General features: G+C 35.3%; 1 protein-coding gene across 1 annotated transcript; it reads left to right on the top strand.

Annotated features, from left to right (window-relative positions):
• The first annotated feature begins 4,952 nt into the window (after positions 1–4,952).
• Positions 4,953–23,243, top strand: DTWD1 (DTW domain containing 1). Its single transcript, XM_081292255.1, has 5 exons — positions 4,953–5,554; positions 10,290–10,600; positions 12,891–13,034; positions 14,372–14,630; positions 21,260–23,243. The coding sequence occupies exons 2-5, from the start codon at positions 10,343–10,345 to the stop codon at positions 21,505–21,507; spliced, it is 909 nt and encodes a 302-aa protein (XP_081148381.1). The 5' UTR covers positions 4,953–5,554; positions 10,290–10,342; the 3' UTR covers positions 21,508–23,243.
• Positions 23,244–23,904: the final 661 nt, after the last annotated feature.

Here is a 23,904-nt window from a genome sequence, read left to right as displayed (position 1 = left end):
AGTCTCCAATCCTGAGTGTCTAGGGCCTCCTCTTGTGTCTAGTCACTTCCCACTTTTTCTCTAGCCAGGCCCCTCTCACCACAATACTGGCTACAAGCCAGGTCTGCTGCTCCCGGGAGCCCTGTTTTCATGAACGACTGGGCACACTCTTCCAGTTTGCCATTCCCTCAGACCCTATGTTTGTAGAGCTTGGGGCTGAGAATCCTCAGTGGATTTTACTTGCCCTCCGGTATCCACTTCCCCGTAGCTGGTGCAAGAGACCTCAGCAGTCAGCCCTGGTGGGAGCGGTAGATCCGCGCCGCGGGACCCGCACCACCTCTGATTCCCTCGGGCTGGCTGTAGCACTCGTGGGAGAGCTGGGAGGGGCCCTTACGGGAGAGCTGGGAGTGGCCCTTAAGGTTTTCCCGATGTGTGGAGAGGGAAGGCTGTGGGATCACACACCTGTAGCTGTTGGTTTCAACGAAGTTATCTCCTCCACAGCAGTCTGATGACGTTGTTTCCCTTTGCTGGGCTACCAATGCAACGGGTGGGTCCTTCTCTCTCAAGCCCCGTTTCAAACCTGTGGCCACTACTTATGAAGACTCGGTAGGCATTTACCTTCATATGATGAGAAGGGCTGACCAGTTGTTTCAGCAGGATGGATTAATGCCGAGTCATCGCTGTTTGTCTGCGGGAAGCAGGTGACCGGGAGTTTGAATTCAGCGGATAAGGGCTCAGTGCGTGTTCTCGGTTCACTTGGATTTTAAATTGTCTCTCATCTTATCAGCTGTTTCATTTAATTCGGCAGCTCATTCGCGTGGTGAAGAGTCTGCTCTATGGTGCTCTGTGGGAGGCGGCGGCAGCAGCGGCGGCGGCAGCAGCGGCGGCAGCAGCGGCCTTCGGGACCCCGGAGAGGGGGTGCGGGTTGGGGGAGGGGAGGCGGCGCCTCGGGGCCCGGGTACCGGACACGCGGGAGAGCGGGCGGGGTGGGGGAAAGAAATTGAAATCTAGATTTAGAGACTGAGCTTGGGAGGAGAGACAGCTGGGGAGAAGCAATGTGGAGAGGCAGAGAGGAGAAGGAGATGGGGCCGATAGAGCCGTGCACCTGGGGCTGCAGCCTTACTGCTCCTGCTGAATTCGTGATGGATTCCCTCCACCTTGGCTCATGACTTGATGTTTTCAATCACAGGCCTAGGCTCCGTCCCAGGCAGCGGCGCCGCGGGGCTCCGGCGGTGCGGGCCTGGCGGCGGCGGCAAAACCACACTCAGCCGCCCAGGGACCTTGGGGCCGCTCGAGCGGCGGGGGCCACTCGGCGCGGGCGCCGCGGACTCCTCGCGCAGGCGCCGCGGACGACTCGGCGCCGCGTCCCGGCAGGTCCAGGTCCCACGCCGGCGACGCGCCCTCCTCCTCGCGCGGCTTTGGCGTGGCCCGGTCTGAGGCGCCGGCGGTGGCGGTCGGGGTGCAGGGCCGTTCCGCTCCCTCCGGCTCCGGCTCCGGCGGGCCTGTGGCGGCAGTGGTCTTCCTGAGTTGTTTTCCTCTACAGATGCTTGAGAAACTCTCAGTGCTAAACCTTGCACTATTATGAAGTTGTTGGTGTAACAATCCATTTAGATACAATGATATTCCATTACCACTTTAATCTTTGGTCTTTAATATGAACATAATGCTAAAGTACTTTAATACTCATTATTCAGTATGACTAGAAAGTCAAAGATTACTAGATATTTAGGAATAAATATAAAAGCAAAAGATAAAAAAGTAAAAATAAAATCTGAGAAAAATACAATGTGGATAACAAAGTAAATTTTAAGAAGGTGTTTAAGATTAGAGAGCTAACAGATAATGTAACCCTGATACCAAAATAGCGTGTTAAAATGGATAAAGAATAAGAAAAAATATGAATATAATGGTATAAATTAAATAGTCAATAAAAACTTCATGTGGAAAAAAATGAATCTAGATACCAGGAAAAAAACATGTTAAGAAAAACAAGAATCAGAAAGAAGAAGACTTTAGATGATTATTCCAAGAAAATGACTTTCAACCTATAAATTTAAATATAGACAGATAATATTTATGTTTGTGGTATTTTTCACATCTGCAAAGTACTAAAAAAACATCATTTTCCCCATATTAGTTTCATATAACTGCTATAATAAATTGCTTTAAACTTAGTAGTTTAAACAATATGAATTTTTAACTTAGTTTCAGAGGTCTGAAGTCTGAAATGGGTCAGCAGGGCTATGCTCCTTCTAGAGGATCTAGGGCAGAATCTGTTTCCTTCTCTTTTCCAGCTTTTAGCCATTACCTACATTCCTTTGCTCACAGTTGTTTCTTCTAACTTTAAAGCCAAGAGTGTAGAATATTTTCGCATATCTGACATCTTTCTCCCTCCTTTAAAGCCTGGTAATCCAAGGTAGTTTTTCTATTTCAGTATCTTTAATGTAATTACTGATAAAGTTCCTCTTGCCAAGGGTATAAAAACTAGGATATGAACTTATTGGAAGACATAACTTTGTCTCCTAACCCTAACCCATTACATTATTTCAGAAATGTACTAGAGAATTTTTTCACAAAAACAAATGTTTAAACAAAGAAAAAAAGGTACAAGTGATCCAACAGAGGACAGTAGTTTTGGATTAGTGAAAGTTATTCATCTTGAATGGACTAGTGGTGGTAATACTGTACAATGAATAGATGTAAAGAAAAAAATATCTGCTATAGTGATGTATTGTGCTTTATCATTTTGGCTGTGTTTGAGGACAGATTACTAATAATTACATAAAAAGTAAATTATTAAGGAAAGTAAAATCTTATATTAAAAGTCAATGTGATCACAGTATACTATGTGACATTGGATTGGATATTTACTTAAACATAATAGAGGTAACACTAACTTTTTACTTAACAAAAAAATTTCAATCAATATTTTGAGATGAGGGGACAGGAAGAATGTGTGGATAGGGAGAGAGTGACTGTTCATTACTTGGGGGTGATGTTAAGAAAGAACTAACTATATCATTTTCCTCCACAGGAGAAAGACAATATATAATGCCTAAATTTGAAAAAAAAAAGAAACTGCAGTATATTAAGACAGGTGGAGTAATAGCAGAAGAATTATTCAAAATATTTCAAAGCAATTTCCTTTGGAGATAATAACTGAGAACACAGAGGCGAACTATTAGTAATTATCAATATTTATGTTTTTCTATATTTCCCAGTCTTTCTTGTATTTCATGTCGGGGCAGTGGGATCAAATTCTGGCCAAATTGATATATCCAATTTTTAGGGCTAACTTCGATAATTTTCATCATTCCTCTTTCTTCTTTTCTTCATTTCCTCCTACCCCGACTTTGTGATACTGGATATTGAACCAAGGATGCTTGCTAGGCCCATGCAACATACCCATCCTTTAAAATTTTATTTTATTTTGAGACAGGGTCTCACAAAGTTGACCATGCTGGCCTTGAATTTACAACTGTCCTACCTCAGCCTCCCAAGTACCTTGGGAGCAGCTGGGAATATAGGTGCCTATTACCACACCTGGCTTTCATTCTTATCAATAAGCTATGGACCCCAAATCCTAGGAGGCAGCAGAACCTCTCTACCAAAAGAAAAAGAAAAGAAAAAAAAAAAAAGTAAAGCCTGTGTCCTTGAGTATAACAGTTCATCTGACTAGGGACATTCACAATGGCTCTTTTGTTAGACATTTTTTTTTTTAATATTGAGCCTCTGATATTTTGGGGTCTTTTGTTATAGCAGTAAATTCAGTATGTTGGTTTAACAAAAATTGGCCACAATTTCTTTGACCATCTTTTTTGAGAAGTGAGTTTTGTCTTCTCCCCTATAATCTGGAAAGGACTCATTTCTGTTACTTTTTGAGGGTAAGTTACTTTTTGAGGGTAAGAAGGAAGGAAAGAAAGGAAAGGAAGGAAAAAGAAGGTAAAGGAAGGGAAGGGAAGGGAAGGGAAGGGAAGGGAAGGGAAGGGAAGAAGGGTGGGAGGAAGGAAGCTCTGGGCCTATTAAGAAGTCTGTGAGGAAGCCCAGCACATCTTATAAACAGGACCTCTGCTAGTATGCAGACTTCTCAGTTGAGTTACCAGAGAAAAGTTGATCCACTGTGCTCCACTGACTATGTAATTTATGAAAATAATAAAATGATTGTTTTAGGGTACTATAATTTCCAGTAATTTATACACAGACATAGCAACCCAGTATTCTAGTAAATAGTATCATTTTCTTTTTAATCTGTATAACTGAACTGCTTTGGTAAGAGTTGGTTTCAAAAAGAAAATACTTGTGAATTATTTATTCCTGGCTTACAGACTTTTCACCATTGCTGCTTTCTCTAACCAGAAAGTTCATCTTTCTCCCTAAATTAGTGGCTTTCAAACTCTTCAGATACTATACAACAAGAAATACACTTTATTTATATAAACAACCTAGTGTGTGCATATATATGGCTCTATAAAGCAATACTTTACTAAGTTCCATGCACTGACATTTCTACTCTGTTTTATTATTTCATTATTTAAAAAGCGAAAGAGATTTTCTTTATTACAAATGTGTCAAGACCTGTACCAATGGGTCCTATACAATCCCCTTTCCAGCTGGAAAACAGTGCTCTAAATAATAACCATTCTTTGAAGCCTTACCCAAATCCAATCAATGAGCCTTCATTGACTACCCTATTGTGAGCTTTTCTGAAATCCCTATCATATTGTATTTTCTGTACAACTCATACTTTACATCGTAAACATATCCAGCATATCCAGGGCAAAGCTCTGTCCCTTAGCTCTGACTTGCTCAATTCATAGTATACTACTTAATAAATACATTGCTCAATATTTGACTATCGTGCTTCTGAATCTTACAATCGGCAACACGCACTTCTTCAGTTAGGATTTCTTTAATGTGGGGCATTGAAAAATGGTTTAATAACATATTAACTTCAAATCCGAAAAAGGCGAAGTAGTACCAACTCTGTTTACATGTTTTTATGCAAGCCAATTCATCAATATACAAACTTTTTCTAATAACTATTCAGCAGACGAAATGTTATCTTGATACAGTCACAGAAAAGTCATTGAACTAAATTCTCATGAGTAAAATGTTCTGGGGATTGATAAAGTGGAAAGTGCTCTTGGGGATCAGCATTTCTTTACAACTCACTGCAACTAAGGCTTGAATGTATACTTCGAGAACTTCTCCAGTTTTGTGGCACCGCCCAGACTCAGAAGGAAACTGTGTGAGTCTGGCGATTCCGAGACCAGGCCGCGGAAGTCCCGGCCTTGTTCTCTGCTGGAGTCTCCCGGAACAAAAGTTACGCCGCCTTGAGAGGCTTGAGTGACTGGGCGGGATTTCCCGTCCAACTCCGCCTGGCTCTCGGCGCGGTAGGTACCTCCGCTCTGAGGCCTGCGTGGCGCTCAGCTCCGGCAACGGCTTGGCTCCGCCCTCTGGTGTCTCCTGGAAAGCGCTCCGCTGGGTCCGCGCGGGATCACTGCCCGGAGCGCGTCTCGGCCTTGGGCGGAGCGGAAGACGCGTGGAGCCGTGAGAGGACTCGCGGGTTGTGCAGGTCTGCATCCCTCTGCTATCCCGGTGCTGGTCTCTGCGCGTGTCTAGAGACTAGTGGTATGGCCTGAGCCTTGCGGCCGTGGGAAGTGAACCTTCCTTGTCAGGACCCTCGCAGAGGTTGTGCTGGGTGTCACCTGTGAGGAGGACTTTGGTCCCTGCGCGGGCGCTTGAGAGTCTTGAGGGACCTTTGGGAAAAAAGGCTTCCCAATTTTTCCGCAGAACAAAACAAAAAATCCTCCCCCAACACGATGCTTTCTTTCCCTCTATCATGTCCATCATGGCAAAGTCAGTCCTCTAAGGACCCCATCCTTTAATTTTTAGTTTCTGGAGGGGTTTGCGGGAAATTGGTAGTCGTTGGAAGAAGCTTAAAACAGACACAGGGATACAGTGTATTTAAAATCTTAAGATTATGGTTACATAATAAGCATAGGGAGGCGTTTGATTCATTTGTCTAAATTCTTTTTTGGGTATGTAAGGCAAATAAGGAAGTCTGTTTTCACGTGCCAGTGCTATGGAGTTGAATGATAAAATCAGTACTTAAGATAGCAACATGTAAGAACTATTTATGATTGGACCCCATCTACTTTGAAAAACTTAAAACAGTGTGCCTACTGTATGTTGGATGCTGTGTAAGGAACCATTAGTCCTGTATAAAAAACCGTGGTATCTTGGATTAAAAAAAAAAAATGTTGAACTTGTACATATTATGTGACCAGTTCTTGAAAATACTCCAGAAAAAAAATTTTTTTTTTTGAAGTGAGTTTTATCCAGTACGGAAATGGTCCACAACAAAGGACAGGGGAATTTTAGATAATGTTCTTTTGGGAAGCCAGTCAGCTTAGAATAATGGAAAAGCGAGGAGTTTTTAACATTATTTTTTTGTGTGTGGGGGAGGGGGTGGGGAAAAAAAGTTGCCAGGCTGCTGCTTGTACAGGCTGCAGATGGCTTTCAGAGGTAGTTTGTTAGGTAATTCAGTAATGAGATGAGATGCATATTGTATACCTTTTTCTCAGAATGGTTTTGATTGAGTTAACAAATATTTGTTGATTATTTCCTCTTACATAAGAATCAGGAATATCTGAGATCAGGAAAGAATTCTGCTTTTGCAGAGTTGAATGTTAGGAGTGAATCTTCTCTGAAAGGTTGCTTCTAAATTAAGTACATTTTTCTGTGTCAAATATGTGGAACTAATTGTAAGTTTTAAGAGGTAAACAGGTGTAAGAGATTGCCCTACCTCACATATAACTTGATAAGAAACTGAATTAGTGTCCTGACTTTGAGTCTGAAAATAGAAAGTTATGTGAAAGGTAGAAATGGTGCAATTTGGTGAGTTTAATTAGTTTTTTGGGAAATAAAAGGAGGAGTGAAAACATTCCTTTTTTCAGCTTGAGTTACAGAATGGTGGATATACCATCAGGTATTTGTTAGTTTCTTAGGAATACTCATTATGTTTTATCTTTAATCTCACAACTCCAGTTACATTTCTCCAAATATATTTGATATTAGCAAGTTTGTTTTGAAGGTTTTTGAATAGTCATGTTTGCAACAAACTATTTGAACACATTTAAAGTAGGCTACTGGCTAGGTCAGAGTATATTTCCAATCATATGGTTTCAGAGACCTTCGGAGGAAGCTCTTCATGATTTACAACCTCTTAGCCTTTTTTTATGTGGCTACTTCAGCCACAGATGAGAGTGTGTTGATGAGACACTGGAAAGAGCCAGAAATATTTTCCTTTCACTATCTCAGATATTTCTGTTGTTTGATTTTTGTAGAGAAAAAAAAAAAAACATTTTGTAGAGATAACCATAATATCTACTTGGTTATGTGGGTGGAAAGTTAGTGACATTCAGGGTTATATTTCTGAGACATCTCAAGAGAGTGTACATTGTGAGCTCTGGAATATCTGCAAATAATTTTTTGTTGAATATTGGGCAATTATGTTGAACTTCATAGCATCCACAGGAATTGGATTCTTCAACCCCACTATGTCTGGGCCAAGCTGTTTGACAGCACATGTGCACATGTATACCCAGAATTAGTCCGTTTCCCCCCCCCCCTTTTTTTTTTTTTTTGGTAAGGCCTTGATTTGGATAACTCAGAATGCTTAGTCTTAAAATGCTTTTCAGAAGGTACCTCAGGTGACACCAGAACAAACCCAGACTGACAGGGTGTAGACAAAACATAATTAGCATCCTGAATGCAGAAAGGCTGTACTGGATGGCTTGTGATTATTGAAACTTTGTTGGCTGACTGTAGTTCTCATTTCTGGGGACTTAGAGGATCTCTCCCCAAACTTTTAATGCTGTTTTTGTCCCTAGATTAAATTTTTTATCTTAAGGTTTTTTTTTTGTTTGTTTGTTTCCTTCCCTTAATCTGTAGGTGGACTCTGTAAAACATCTGAAAATGTATAGAAAATATTTGGTTCCATATGTACATTTTTCTAGAGATAAACAAGATTTTCATGTGATTGCTAATTTCTTCTGAGACTCAAAAAAGAAAAGGGTAGTGTCTAAATATCTCATATTCTACTAGTTGTTAAAGCATGTTCACTAAAAAGCCACTTTTATTTAGGAAGGTGATTTGGAGTGGCATTCGAAGTAGATGTATTCTATTTGCTCATTCTAAAAATCACCTTTGCTGAGCAACCTCAGATATAAATCTGTGCCTATCAGTACATGGCAGAAATATCTACTATGCATATTTTGGTTTTTCCCTGGGATAAATTTGGCAAGTGCATTTTCCTTTTCCTTCAGTGACTACCAGCATTCTTTCTTTCTTTTTTTTTTTAACGTACCTTTGAGTCTCAAGCTCACTGGGATTTACAATCTAAAAAGAAACTCTTAATGAATAATTAAAATTAGTGTCACATACTTCTTGATGGCAAATTATGTTGTATATTTATTCTTCTCTGGACTTCTTGTTCACATTTTCTTTAGGAGGCCACAGCTAGTTTTCTGTTGGGAATTATAACATTTCTCCTGTTACTGTTTGTACTCAGCAGTGCCTGGAGTTTCATAAACACCACAATGCCATATAGCTTTATAGTGAGAGAATCATTTTACAACTGTGGAATGCATATCAAATTAACAAGGCCCAGTCTTTCTTCTCCTTTGAAAGATATCTTGCATCCAGGGTATGCAGTTTTGGCAGCCATCATGCTTCCGTGAAGAATACACAAGTGGAAAACTTATTTTACTATTTTATCTTTGGTACTCAGGAATTTGAATGTGGTATAATTTTAGAAAACAGTAGAAATTCTTTGAGTGGACAATGTTAATCAAATGGTACTCTGTAAAATTTAAATTTTAATATAATTTATTTCACCTTATAGAATATTTTATAAATGATAACTGGTAATAGATGTCTCTCTGTATATTGGGTATGTTATATGTGCTTTAAGTTGTAGAGGAATGTATCTTTTAGAACATATATGTATTAGGAAATACAAAGTGTCTTTCTTGTTTTTCCTCTACTCTCACACCATAATGAAAACAGAAAACTTCTGTGACCTCAAAAGGTGTAGAGATTTCTCCCCATCCAGCAAGTCTGCAGTGGATACTAACTGGGTATCCTCTAATTTAATTCAGTTGAACACTACTTGAAGATAATGTCAGATTCCACAGAGTGAGGGCTCTGTTCCCAAGGAAGATCCAGTTTCAGACACAGTTGCAAGTTTGGGCCCCAGAACTTCTTACTCACCAGCTATAAATTGAGATTCTCACAGCCCCCTTCTCAAACTTGATTAATTTATTAGAATGGTTCACAGAATTCATGGAAATACTGTACTAACTTTTGCTGTTTTTTTAAATAAAGGATATTTTAAAGTATACAAATATGCAGCCAATGAAGTGATACACAGGGAAAGGTCTGAGTAGTTCCTAATGCAAGATCTTTATCCATGTGGAAGAGCTGAGGTGGGCCTCCTGGCTTGTGGATGAGGCCTCATTCACCTTTCTGGGAACCTCCAAGTGTTTAGCTATCCAGAAACTCCCAAACCCTGTGCCTTTGGATTTTTAAGGAGACTATATTGTATAGGCATAATTGCTAATAGACTGGATGGGGAACTCAGTAAGTCCTTCTATTAGATTCTTTGGCCTTCCTTCCTCCATGGGTTAGAATCCTTTCTGAAATCCTGAGTCTTATCATTCACAATCAGACAAGGTGGGTATCAAAATTTAAGATTAGAGTTTCTGTGATCTGCTGGGAAGAAGGGGAAAGAGTTACGAGCCAGGAATTGTGGATAGAAATATTTGTATATACACACACACATACTTAATTATATTAAAATACCCAACAAAATTTTACTGATATTTTCATTAGAGTCCAGGATGAGATTTAGGGACATGATATTATACAGTGTCAATTCAAGGTCAGTGTAGAGTATTCTTAATATTTATAAAACAAAATTTGCATCTCTAGAACAAAAAGGGAGCTAGAAAATTGATTGTCAGTGCCTAAACTTTATATTTGAAATTTTTTTTTTAGGATAGCATCTTTCTATTTTTATGGAAGGAAGGACCCAAAGATAAAACTGTAATTTGCTATTGTGAGTTTATTGCTTTTTAATTTTATGTTTTAAAGTATGCCAAGTCAGTGGCTTTAAAACTTGTTAATATTTCTTAATGAGTACTGACACCAGCATACAATTGTGAATTAAACTGAGTAATTTTCTTTGTGGAAACTGTAAAATGTTTCCTGTTTTAACTTGTACCTTTCAACTTTTTTATTCACAGTGCACCTATAATGTGTTTTAGAAGTAGATGTTAAACTTCAGTTTGAAGGAAGAATGTCGCTCAATCCATCTGTATTTCTTAAAGAAATCGAAGAAAATAATTCAAAATTTGTGGAAACAAACAAAACTACTTCCATAGCTTCAGAAAATCCCCTTCAAAATTTATGCTTAGCATCTCAAGAAGTTCTTCAAAAAGCTCAGCAAAGTGGGAGATCAAAGTGTCTCAAATGTGGTGGTTCAAGGATGTTTTACTGCTATACATGTTATGTCCCAGTTGAAAATGTACCTATTGAACAGATTCCACTTGTGAAGGTTGGTAAGATATTTAATTGTTTGAAAGTAGGAAAATAGATTTTCAAAAGATGTTTCATATGTGCTGGTTCTAATGTAATTGATAAGCTGGATAAATAATGTCATTATGAAAACAAATTTTTTTAATGAAAATTCAAACTGCCCTCTGGTAAACACAGTTATTGTTAACACTGTTCCCTCAATTATTTAAGACATATCATCCTATAAAATATGTGAATATAGAATTCAAACATCTATTTCTATAATTTGATCTGGTTTTGTGCTGTTCATAGCATCAGAAATCTTAGACTTATTCATTGAGAACTAACACTACCTGGATTGGGTTCTGGGGTCACAAATTTTGCATATTGTCTGATATTTAGATAATTTAGTCCATAAGACTTTCCCTTTTTATTGTGTAATTTATAAATTAGGTTAGGCACAAGATTTTCAAAATTCATTAATGAGAGTCATGTATCCTTGCTATAAATTATATCCTTCAAGATAGCCAGGTGGTCAAAAATATTGGTGATAGCTTTTGGAATATTCAACTCATAAATCATATAATGAAGTCAGTTTTATTAATAACAGAATTAAAAATACTTTGTTATGATCTGCTTTCTATTTTTTTTCCTTTCTATTCTCTTCCTACTTTACCTGGGTTAAGACAATGCTGACCTGGTACTCAGAGATCCTGGGGAAAGGGAATATAGTGTCAGCTGAGACTGAGCTTCATGAGGAAAGTCTGATGTAGAGCTCAGCCAGAAGTAGACTGATGTAAAATCATTTGTGAACTGCCTACTTAAATGGTAAATTTTCTATAAATACAAGTTGGTTTGATGATTGAAGCATTTGACTCTAATGTATAATTGATCCCTGGGCCTAAGTGGGAAGGGTAGCAGATAATGGTGTTTGAAACCCTAACTGAAAACTATTTAAAGTACTTATTTATGGGCTAAGGTCTTTTTGGTGTATGTTGTTTACATAATTGTCCAGAAAAAAAAGTTATGTATGAAATTGGGCCTACCTTGTAGTGTACAGCAACTGCTCCTTTTAAAAAGCTTTGGAAATAATGATACAACAATGTGGATGAATCTCAAAATAATTATTCTCAGTTAAAGAGGGAAGATGAGGAATGCTTACTGTATGATTTAATTTATTTCAAAATTATAGAAAAGTAAACCAATCTAAAGTGACATCTAGATTATCTGAGGATTGGGAGTATAGTAGTTGAGGAAGAGGGGGAGAAACAGAAGACTTTTGGTAGTGGCAAATCATTATCTTGATTGTGGCAATTGCTTCACAGGTATAATATACATTAAAATTATTAGAATTGTAACTTTGTTTAAAATGTGTAGTTTAAAATACAAGAAAAATAGTTTTTATTTCAGAGCAAATTCCTAGAATCTTGCCTGTTTAGTATGGAATGGGCACTTGAAGATGGTAGGAAATATGTTTTTAAATAGCATTTTAAAACATCTTTTAAATTCTGAAGTAAAGAACCCATCTCAGGAGGGGTTCTTATATACATAATGGGGAAGATGTAGCTTACATTTTCATGGTTATGGCTGAATACATGATGTGTATAGGCATTATAAAGAGAGCTAAACCAAATAAATCAAAGTAAAATAATGAAAATTTCTAACTCAAGAAATCCGAGAGAGTATATTTTTGTCTAGAGACAGGTGTAATCCATAACAAAATGAATAGTAGGGGAAGGTGGGCAAGGTGATTTTGAAGAAAGTTATTTGTGATAGAAAGATTACATCTCTTAGACCTATTACTCTTTTTCTAATTGATAGTTATTTATGCTGTTAAAATGTACTGCTGAAAATCACAGCATTCAAAACAGAGGATACCTTTGGCTTGAGAGGATATGTAAGGAACAGAATTTCAGCTTGATTTTTAAATCTTAAGTATTGTTCAACATTGCATTTCCTTTAAAAATAGCATAAAATAAACCTAGAGTTTATAGGAATTATAAAAAATATTCTTGGCAAAAATACTGAAATGTGAGGAATTGGACTCATTACCCATATAAATTAAGTAAAATAACACTAGATCTTTGCTTTAGGAGCAGATTGTATGTTAAATGAGTTGAAAATATTTTATCTATAATATGATTAAAAATATTGAGGAAGAAATTTGGGTTTGTTTAGTTTTGACTTTCACCATTCTTAATATTCTGATTTAGAAAAATATGATTATAGAAACTTAGTGTGAACTTGATGTTTCATAGACTTTTATTAACATAAAAATTATAATTTTTATATTTGTTTTGTTCATATGTCTTTTTTTCCCTTCACTTTAGCTTCCATTGAAGATCGACATCATTAAACATCCAAATGAAACAGATGGCAAAAGTACTGCTATACATGCAAAACTCTTAGCACCTGAATTTGTGAACATTTACACATACCCTTGTATTCCAGAGTATGAGGAAAAAGACCATGAAGTAGGAAGCTTATTTTTTACAACTCTTCATATTAAATATAAAAATTAATTTTAAACACCAGTTGCTTTTCTGAACTAACTTAGACACAATTTAATATTTTTCTTAATAATCTAGTGTTATGCTCATATAACATTAAACAACATGTAGTTTACTTCATTGGTGTCTTCACAGGTCAAGTGATCCTAAACTATTATGCTTTTGGGAATCTTCTGCTAAATTTTCATAGTTTTTCTATCTTATTTCTTTAGGGTTTTACTCTTTGCCAGTATTACAATGCCTGCTTTTTCTTTCTTCTCTCATCATTTTCCCATCTCTAATACAGCATGCAGCTGGTCTAATTTGAGGCAGACTGGGATACCAAATTAGAAATGTTGTTGGAGTATCTCTATAAGAAGAAAAGAAAGACTGAGATAGAAGGTTTTTCATGAATTTTTTCTAAAATAAAAGCTTAGTACGTAGCCTTTATAATGTGTCTTGACTGCTCAGATGTTTTCCTTGTTCATGTCTAGATTCTCAGTTGGTTTTCACATAGTTTATATTATTATACCAGTGAGATATTACTGGTCTTACAATAAATAGGTCTCAGAAATTAGGCCTCGGGTACTTTTGAAAGAAGCATTAAACTCTTTAGGTTTCCTGGGGGGCCATTGTGAGTGTGGCTAACCTATAAACAAAATAAAAAATTTATATATTCATTTGTTTCAGAAAGAACTTGGTTTTCTTATCAATTTATATATGTTTGATTGAAATTATTTACTAAGTTGTGTTTGTAAATAATATCTGAGTTTTAGATCTAGGAATATATTTTTATTTCCTTTTCTGGTCAGCTAGATACACTTACGTTGATTAAATGGAACACATTGCATTGTACTATTGAACCCTGCCATTAATAATGGCTATAAAGACCCATTACATCAATTCCTTGCCAGCATTCACTATATATGTATCTTTGCTTATCATGTAGGTGAAAATAGTATTTAATCATTGAGCAGTAGTCAGTGGTTCTTTTATAAAGTATCATGCACTTTGCCTTTTTATCTTGTGAAATGTACTTTTGATTTTTAATTCAAGATACATTAACTTTGCCCTCTCAATCAGTGAATAAATTATTTTGAAGTAATACTTTAAGATGGTTATTATGATTTTAGATTATTAGGGAAGAGCCAAAAACTTTATCATGAATATTGAAGAAACATGTACAGTAGGACTAACCTAATACTTGTTTCTCACATATTCAACATATTTTCTCCCTAAAGTTTTAGGTCACTTTTGAACTTATTTTGATCATAGCACACAACTAACCTCTGTTTGTTTGTTTGTTTGTTTGTTTGTTTTAGGTTGTACTTGTTTTCCCTGGGCCTCAGTCTATCTCAATAAAAGATGTTTCTTTTCACTTGCAAAAAAGGAGTCAAAATAAAAGTAGAGGCCAAAATGATGACCTTGACAAGCCATCTTTTAAACGAAAAAAAATTGAAGATCAGGAGGACTATGATTTGAATGATAGTATGTGCAAAAACACAATACTGAAAAAAATTATCTTTATAGATAGCACCTGGAACCAAACAAACAAAATATTCTCTGATGAGCGACTTCAAGGTAAGGACAAAAAAAGGTCTGTTTGGTTTTATTTATTTATTTATTTAGATTGCTCCTCCTCTAATCAATGTTTATTTTCAAAAAACTTCAGATTTATAGTAAAAAGGAAAATTATATTTAATATGTATACATTTGCCTTATTTCTCTTCCTATATTAGATGTGTGTGTGTGTGTGTGTGTGTGTAATAGTGTTTAACCATTTGAAAGCTAAGTTTCAGGCTTCTCAACACTTTACACTGGTAAAACATTTGGAATTATTTTCTCTGTAAAGTCTGGCAAAAGGTACATTTTCACATTTTTAAGTGCATTCTTAATTTCAGAATTCATAATAAGATAATGAAACATAATTTCTAATACATTAAACTGAGGTTTACAGTTAGTTTGTTCAGCTTAATCCTATCAAATAATAAAATGTTTTAAAATGGAAAACCAATGATTTATAACAAAAATGAATTGTTTCTTGTGGAAGTAACTTGGCTTCTCCAGAAATTGGTATTTCACATGTATAGAGGTCGTATTTTGAAAGCCCCAACTATTCCCCATGGTACAATAAGGAGCCAGTAGGAGCAAGGAATAAATGGAGCTTTGCCAATTATTACCTTAACATGGTAATTACAAGGAGCAAATGAAAGAAGATAAGTCAAAATCCTTGGCAAAACTATTTAAGAAAGAGATTATTCAAAGTCTCTTGTACTTTAGATTTGCCCAAAATAGATTTGTACAAAGGATTTCTGTTACTTCTTCCCAATTCACATAGAAAGTGTATGTTTCAATTCTGTGCTAGATCAAAATTTTTTTTCCCGCCCACCCGCCCCTCTAGATCATAATTTTTTAAAAACTTTTTTTTAGTTGTACATGACACAATACCTTTATTTTATTTATTTATTTTTTTATGTGGTGCTGAACCTAGTGCTTCACACGTGCAAGGCAAACACTCTACCACTGAACCACAACCTCAGCCCCTAGATCATAATTTTTAAAAGAGGTTTCTAAATCCCTTCAACATCATGAAATAAATTTCTGGGGGTAATTTTCTCTGTGTGTCAAAACACAACAGTGTGTTGTAGTTAGTTTTTTCACCACTGATGACCAAAAGACCCGACAAGAATAATTTTAGAGGAGAAACATTTATTTGGGGCTCAGGGTTTTAGAGGTCTCAGTACATAGATGATCATCTCCATTGCTCTGGGCTCAAGGTAAGGCAGAACGTCAGGACAGAAGGGCATGGTGGAGGAAGGCAGTTCAGGACATGGCAATCAGTAGGCATAAAGAGCTCTGGCTCACCAAGGACAGAATATAAAACCCAGAAGCATGCCTCTAGTGACCCACCTCTTCCAGCCACACCTACCTGCCTATAATTACCACCCAATTAATCCATTCAAGTGTTAATTCATTGATATAGGTTAAGACTCTTCTAACCCAATAATTTCACTTATAAATTTCTATGACTTGTTTTAAACATGAGCTTTGGGGGGACAGCTAAGATCTAAATCATTACAGAGAGGAAGATGGAGTGCCTAATTTAATCACAAAAGGTTAACCTACTACAAGAATAGGGTGACATAACATTTTTGAAGATTGACCATAGAAGCTTTGGGGAAATAAGGAAGACAATTGGTTTCCTTTTGTAGTAGGTGGTCCAAATTATTAAAAATTATGTATACTGTAATTTCTTGTGAAAATTAGCCTTCTTTCTGATTGTACTGACAAAATCTTTAAAGTGGTACTTTTTATAAGCATTGCCTACATTATACTCACTGTGTTAATAAGTGTTGTATTTTATATAGATGCTCATTGACTTATAGTAGGTTGCATTCTGATAAACCTAGCATAAATTGTAAATATCATTAAGTTGAAATTTAATTAAATAATTAACCTACCAAACATCATAGCGTAGCAACACTGTAGACTATAAAAAACAGTTGTTTGCCCTCCAGATCACATGGCTGACTAGAAGCTGCACCTCTCTGCTGCTGCTGCCCAGTATCTCACCAGTATATTATATTACATATCATTAGCCTGGGAAAAGGTGAAAATTGGAAGAATAATTTCTATAAAAAAGCATATTGCTTTTGTACCATTATAAACAAAAAAAATCATAAGTCAAACTATTCTGAGTTGAAGACTATTTGTTCAGTTCTTAAAACTACCACAGATAGGTTAAGAATTTCTCATTTTGCAGTTGGAGAAATTCAGGAACAATTTTGGAGGGAAAAACTATTTGTAATTCTCTCCTTTAAAAGTTATTGATTGCTAGATATACTAGAAAGGGAATTTTTAAAGTGTATATGTTGAATTTTTTAAATGTTAATTTTTATGTAATTCAACATATTTTTAAAGATTCCTACATATTTTAAAGCATATTTTAACACATTGGATTAGTGGTGATAACTACTAAACATTTATTTTTATATTTAACATTTTAGAATATATTAGAAATATTAGAGAAATAAGAGTTTAAGGATAGTTAAGAACTTAGAACATTTTCAAATGTCTGCCTTTACCTCTTGATGGTAATTAACATTGATACAAATGTTTTAAAAGGACTTAGTCTTAGTTTTGGTTGGTATAACTATTGTTTGTCTTTGAATCAGAATTGTTTAAATTGAAATGTTTTTAAACTACCTAGACAGAATACTTTAAATGCAGATTTTTAAAATTTTTCCATCTATTCCATTATTTATTGAATATTGTGCCATATATTTGTTGAATACCTATTACTGGATAGGCAGTGTCCTAGATTTGAGGGAAGCAAAGGAGAATCAGGCAAACTGTGCCCTCTCAGTGATTACAGTAGCTATCAATTATAGTTGTGTTCAGCTGCATGGAACAGAAGCCTAGTTAGAACCTTTTAAACAAGTATCAGGTTTACTTGTCACACAAAAAAGTCCAGAGGTGTATAGCCTAGGGTTGGTATAGGGACTTCACAATGTTATTAAGAGCTCATACTTCTGTTTTCCTCATTCACTATTTCTTCCATCCTCATGTAGCTTGTCATGGAGGTAGGACATTTTTTCCAGGCAAGACAAGGGGCAAAAGATGTGTGTGTGTGTGTGTGTGTGTGTGTGTGTGTGTGTGTGTGTGTGTATGTGTTTATTAATACAAAAGTCAAACAAATAGAAAACAATTACATTCCTGAAGGTTCTCCTTATAGATGTTAGTTTTTTCTCTTTGGCAAGAACTGGTTCACATGATTATCTTGGCTATAAGGAAGGCTGAATAATTGTTTTTTAGCTGGACACATGCCACACTGAAAAGAATTGAAAGTTGGTTAACATGAGAAAAAAAGAGAGTAGATGTCGAGCAGTATTGGGCATTTTCTGCTAAATAATCAATTTTAGGAAACAGATAAACAGGTAAACAGATAAGAAAATTCACTGGGTGTGAAGTGCAGTAGCATTATTTAGGAGACCGTCTGGAATCTCTGAAAGATTCTTAGAGTTGCTATCTGTTGAAATATTGAATAAATTGGTGAGGGGGAACATTCCAGGACAAAAGAATGACATATGCATAAAGATATTAAAAATAATTTAGCACTTAAAAAACTGATTTAATATGGTCTACAATATATACATATGCAAATGGCAGAAAAAACTAGAGAAATTCAAATTGTGAATGCCCTTAAATATCATGCCTGGGAATTTGGTCTTTGATCCATGGGGGTGTGATTAGTTTGTATTCTAAGTGTAATGGAAAGAACTGAGCTGGGAGTTGACTTCCAGACCTAGTTCTGTCACTATGTATATTGGCAAAGAGTTGGGATTTTGGGGGATGTGGGAGAGTGGAGATGTTATATTACATTTTAAAGTAAGTTATTATGTTTATTTTTAAAATATGTAATATTAAGTTATAGAGCAGAGTGATATAATGAACAGTGAAGAGCCCCAGCACCAGAATAATATCAATAATTTCCATTGGTTTTTCTATCCCATATCATTCCCCTTTCCCTCTGACAGTAAATTATTTTCCTGAATTCTGTGTTTTTCATTCTTTTGGGTTTTCTTTTGATTGTAATGTTATATGCATGTGTTTTCATAAGTTATGTGTTGTCTTATTTGATATCTGACTACATAAATATACTCATATAGTCTCATCTCCTATTGATGAAGCACTTGGGTTATTTCTAGGTTTTGCTATTATAAATAGTGCTTCTCTAAACATTATTATACATATGCAAACACCTCTAGGAAACATACCTAGCAGTTGAATTGTTTGGTTGGTTGTTGAATATGAAAATGTTCATCTTTGTACGACAATGCCAAATTATTTTCAAAGTGGGTTTATAAATTCATACTCAAATCATTAATATATAAAAGTTTCCATTGATTCATAATCCCTCCTATGTTGGTATGTCACGTGTCTGCTTTTTCCAAGTCTGTTGTGTATAAATGCTGTCTTGTTATGGTATTAATTTGCATTTATCTAGTTACTCTTTGTATTGAGCAGCATTTTGTTTATTTTGCCTTATACACGTGCTATTCTGTGAAATTTCTAGTGTTTTATTTATCCTCTAGTGTTTTGAAATATCTTTGCAGTCTGGTTCATCTTTGTAATTTCTTTTTGGTAGATTTTGAGGAAAATTTTTTAGTGTGGAATTTATAAATCTTTGTTTATACCTTTTAGTCTCTTGTTTATTTTAAATATTTCTTTAACTTAAGTTAGTATATTTTAAATTTTTATAGATTTTTGCATTTTCTGTGCAAATAATATCACTTGTATTCCTTCCAGTTCTCATGTGATCAATTCATTAACTAATTTTATTTTTCTTTTTGCTATGTTAACTAAGACCTCATGCAATATTGAATGAAAACTCTGTAGAGGTTATATTTCTCATGTTTCAGGCTGATAATCTATCTTTTAAATAGCAGATTTATAATTGCTGTGAATATTGATATATTTGGATCTGTTTTTACTGTCTTAATTTTTATTTCTATTTGAATATTTTAAAATATGTTTTCCTGGCTTTTCTTTGATTGAATGAATTTTTTTTTAAATTCCTTTCTGAATTCTTTCAGAGGATTGTGGATATGTCACTTTAAAATGTTCAAAACCAAACAATATTTTAACCTGTCCTTTTAGACAATGTAAGGACTTGGCATACTTATGCTTCATTCAGCCTTCTCCTGGTTCACAGTCTTATTATTACTATTCATTATTTTTGTTCTGTCCTTTATTTTGAGCCCACAAATTAGATATTATCATTTTTGTTTTATACATGCAACCTTTATTTGGATTTGCATAGATGTTTACCATTTTATTTGCTCAGCATTCTTATAACATAATACTTTGCTGAAATATATTCTTTAGGAACTCTTTTAAATAGGTTTCTTGTTGGCATGGTTCAGTTTTTGTTTATTAATGTTTTTAATGTTTTCATGCTTTTCCTTGATGCATTATTCTGCTACGTATGCAATTTGTTGCCAGGTTTTTTTTTCTTTTCTTTTTTGACATATTGACAATATTATTTCAATGTCTTCAACATTCTTTTGTTGTGAATAAAGTTTCTTGTCACTTATCATTCCTTTGCATGTGATCTGTCCCTTTTAAATAACTTCTTTTAAAATCTTCTCCTTGATGTTTCACAGTTACATTACTATGTATTGGTCCTAGACAGATTGAATTTATTCTGCTTTGGATACATTATGGTTCATGTATATGTAGCTTTGCATTTTTAAAAATAATTCCTGAAAAAAATCATAGGCATCATCTCTTTAAATGCTATCTCTATTTGTTTTTTCCTTCTTGAACTCCTATTAGACATTTGATCCTCCATATCTCTTAATACCTTAAAATTTCTTATTTATTTCTTGTTCATTTTTTATATTTCTGAGGTAGCTTTGGTGTAAAAGTGAAATCTGACAGTAGGAAATCATTTATGACTCAGAGGTTCCTAATTGGTTAGTGGACTAACTGATTTTGATGCTACCTTCCCCCTTTTATTTTTCCCTTTGAAATACAATATGCTAAAAATATGGCTAATGAATATAAAACAAACCTAAGTACTTATCTGATGAGCTGAAAGCATTTTGGGTTTGCATGCTGACATCTGAGTTGTAAAAGATAAAGAGTTCTGCATCATTAATCATTGCCTCTTTAAATGTATAAGACCAAGTCATTCTAGCTGACTGTAATTGAGGCTAAGCAGCATGGATGTGATGGATCTAAAGAAATAGCTCTATGTAGTCTGATCATGAAGATGTAGCCTAAAAGTGACAATCTAAACGTAAACTTTTATCAGTATTAAGAACCATTAAGTTTCAAGAATGACATTTTAAATTCAGTTTTTCAGAGAAATGAAACCCTTTTGAACACTGGTAAATTTAGTCTTGTCGTGGGTTGAAGTTTTAAAAGACTAGTACTTGTATATTAAAAGTTACCTACTTTTCCTCCATTGCCACAAGGTGGATGACTCATGGATAAGATTTTATTCTGTGTCTTATATTGCTTCTATATATACCTCAGTGCATTTAAAATCATAATCTTACTTGGATTGAAGCAACTAACCTATGTATTTCTTTAAAGTCCTTAAAATAATTAAAGAATTCATTGTTATTGTATCACACCCTTGGTTTAAAAGTATTTATATTTTTTCTTTTTTTTCTTCTCCTTTTTTTCTTTTTTTATGGCAGGGTTGTTACAAGTTGAATTGAAAACAAGAAAAACTTGCTTTTGGCGCCATCAAAAAGGAAAGCCAGATACTTTCCTTTCCACAATTGAAGCCATTTACTACTTTCTAGTAGACTACCATACTGATGTATTAAAAGAAAAATACAAAGGACAATATGACAATCTTTTATTTTTCTACTCTTTTATGTACCACTTGATAAAGAATGCCAAGTGCTCTGGAGATAAGGAAACAGCAAAACATACCCAGTAGTTGATAACAAGCCACCTATCATTTTATTTTGCTAAAATTAATAAACTTATAGTTGTGCTTTGTTTATTCTTAGGAAATAATTGTGTATAATAGCTGCAATATCACTTGAAAAAATTCCATTTTCACCCATATTTTTTTAAAACAAAATTGTATCTGAAGCAATTTTTCCAGAGATAAAGTTGATTTAAAAACCTTATTTTGAAAGTTCTTTGCTCAATTTTGGCATATCTCAGTTTTATTGCTATATTTTAATAAAATGTTTTATCTATGTAATTATAATTAAATATTTGATTAGAGGTCTTTGTTTCTTTTTCACCTATACTTTTTTACCTTTGGATTTAGATGAGGTCAGAATGTTTATGCTGAAAAAAAATTGATACTGATTTGTTTGAGGTTAGTGACAAATGTAGGCACAACTAGAATTAGAGCTCTAGTTTGTTTCTAGTGCTATTTCTCTAAGTCTTCACTGTCTGTGATGAACATTTACTGCCTCTTGCATCTGCCTGTTATCTCTTTGAAGGGAAGATTGTTAATAATCATATGGTCCTCCATTGAGATGGGATATGTGACCTAGGAAGATGAGTGTTGTAGCACATCCAAAATGCAGTGATTGATCCAGGGCTGAGCACATGACCCAATAGTAAAGGAGTCCTTTTTGATGAGTCCTGTGGATGCTGTAGAAGGTAGGGTTTAAACTGGGCACATTGGTGCAGGACTATCATCCCAGTTACTGTGGAGTCTGAGGCTGGATGATCCAGGTTTGAAGCCAGCCTGGGCAACTTAGTGAGTCACTGTCAAAACAGACAAACAAACAAAAAGGGTTGATTCAATCCTTAATAGTGAGATACTGAGAGATAGAGAGAGAGAGAGAGAGAGAGGATTTACTTTTCAAAAGGCAATATTGTACAATAGCTAAATGCACATATTCTAGAACTAGACAACTGAACCTAAATTTCAACTTTGCTTTTTTATGTAACAGCCATATGTCAATTTTTTCATCTGTGGCAATCTTATAGAATTACTATGAGGATTAACTGAATGAATGTATATTAAGGGCTTTCAGCAGCACCTAGAATATTAAGTGCCATATTGCCAGCCCTTATTATTTATTTGGCATTGTGAACTAAGAATGATTTAAAGCTAGGGCTTCTAGTGACTACTTATGCTACCAGGTGAAAAGATCCAGTGTTAGAATGAAGGCAGAAGAAGAAAACAGGGTGGAGAGATAGAGACTGAGTTTTGATGACTTAAGCACAGATGTAGGTGCTTTTGAATGGAACCCTACCATGCTCTATAGCTTTTGTTTGCCCCTCTATATCTACCCTTAACTCTTTTCAATTCTGCTCCCTGCCTGTGAAATATGTTCCCTTGTTCTCTGACTTTTGGTTTGATTCAACAAATGACATGCATCAGCAGGAAATTAGAGGTTGAAGGGAAAATCATTTATTTCCCTGCCCCTTTCTTTTCAGGTCCTCATGGGTTGATTGTGTCCTTTTACAGAATGCCATTTTATCAGGTATCCTTTCCCTTCCCAAGCAATTATCCCAGTTTCCTCTCTAAATTCAGATCCATGCTCCTTCCCTCTGCACATTTTCATTTAAAGGTAGTAATGGGTTCCACTTGTTGCTAAGTCTCAGGGTAGATCATTATCCTTTGTTATTTTCCCTCATCCCTACTCATACTTTTATAAATACTCATTTTATTATGCTCCAATAAAGTGACTTCATTTGAAGATGCTTTTGTTCACTTGAAGTTTCTGTTTCTTTCTGGGGCTCTGACTAATATGTATTAGACACTAGGAATAATAGTACATATCTCAAAGCTTATGCATTGGGACATATAATATGTTTTATAAAAAAGCAAAATTCATAAAAATAAAACAGTTCTTGGCAAAATTAGTCTGCTGCACATTATATTTCTTGAAAATTCAAAAGGCACAGCATATTAAAGATTCTGAAAAGTCCTGAAATAAGCATTCTGTACTTTTACTTCATTTAATATATCTTAAGTTTTCTTGAATACATAATGCCTATTTAACATCCATGGAAATATAATATTTAGGATATTGTGGTTTAGAGCAGCTCCTGAGCAACAGAGAACTAAAGAGATAAGGTAAATTATCAATAGGTCATACAGTTAGTGGCAAAACTTGGTCTAGATAGTCTGGGACTTCTGACTTGGTTTTGTTTAGTGAGATCACCATTATATTTTGCTATTCATAAAAAGGAATGTGGATGGTATAGTCAGCTTTTTCACTGCTGCGACTAAAAGACTGAACCAGAATAATTGTAAAGAAGGAAAAGTTTATTTGAGGACTCATGGTTTTAGAGGTCTTAGTCCGTAGAAGGCCAGCTCCATTCCTCGGGGCTCCAGTTAAGGTAGAATATCATGGTGGAA

The sequence above is a fragment of the Spermophilus citellus genome (assembly GCF_964194105.1).
Source record: "Spermophilus citellus genome assembly, chromosome: 4".
Classification (NCBI taxonomy): domain Eukaryota; kingdom Metazoa; phylum Chordata; class Mammalia; order Rodentia; family Sciuridae; genus Spermophilus; species Spermophilus citellus.
This window is presented reverse-complemented; position numbering and strand designations above follow the sequence as displayed.

Bases quoted from the DNA above. Each gene is read 5' to 3' on its own strand.
- DTWD1 (XM_081292255.1), top strand. From the start codon at position 10,343: ATGTCGCTCAATCCATCTGTATTTCTTAAAGAAATCGAAGAAAATAAT. The intron at 10,601-12,890 runs GTTGGTAAGATA...CCTTCACTTTAG, and splicing joins AACAGATTCCACTTGTGAAG to CTTCCATTGAAGATCGACAT. The intron at 14,631-21,259 runs GTAAGGACAAAA...TTTTTATGGCAG, and splicing joins CTCTGATGAGCGACTTCAAG to GGTTGTTACAAGTTGAATTG.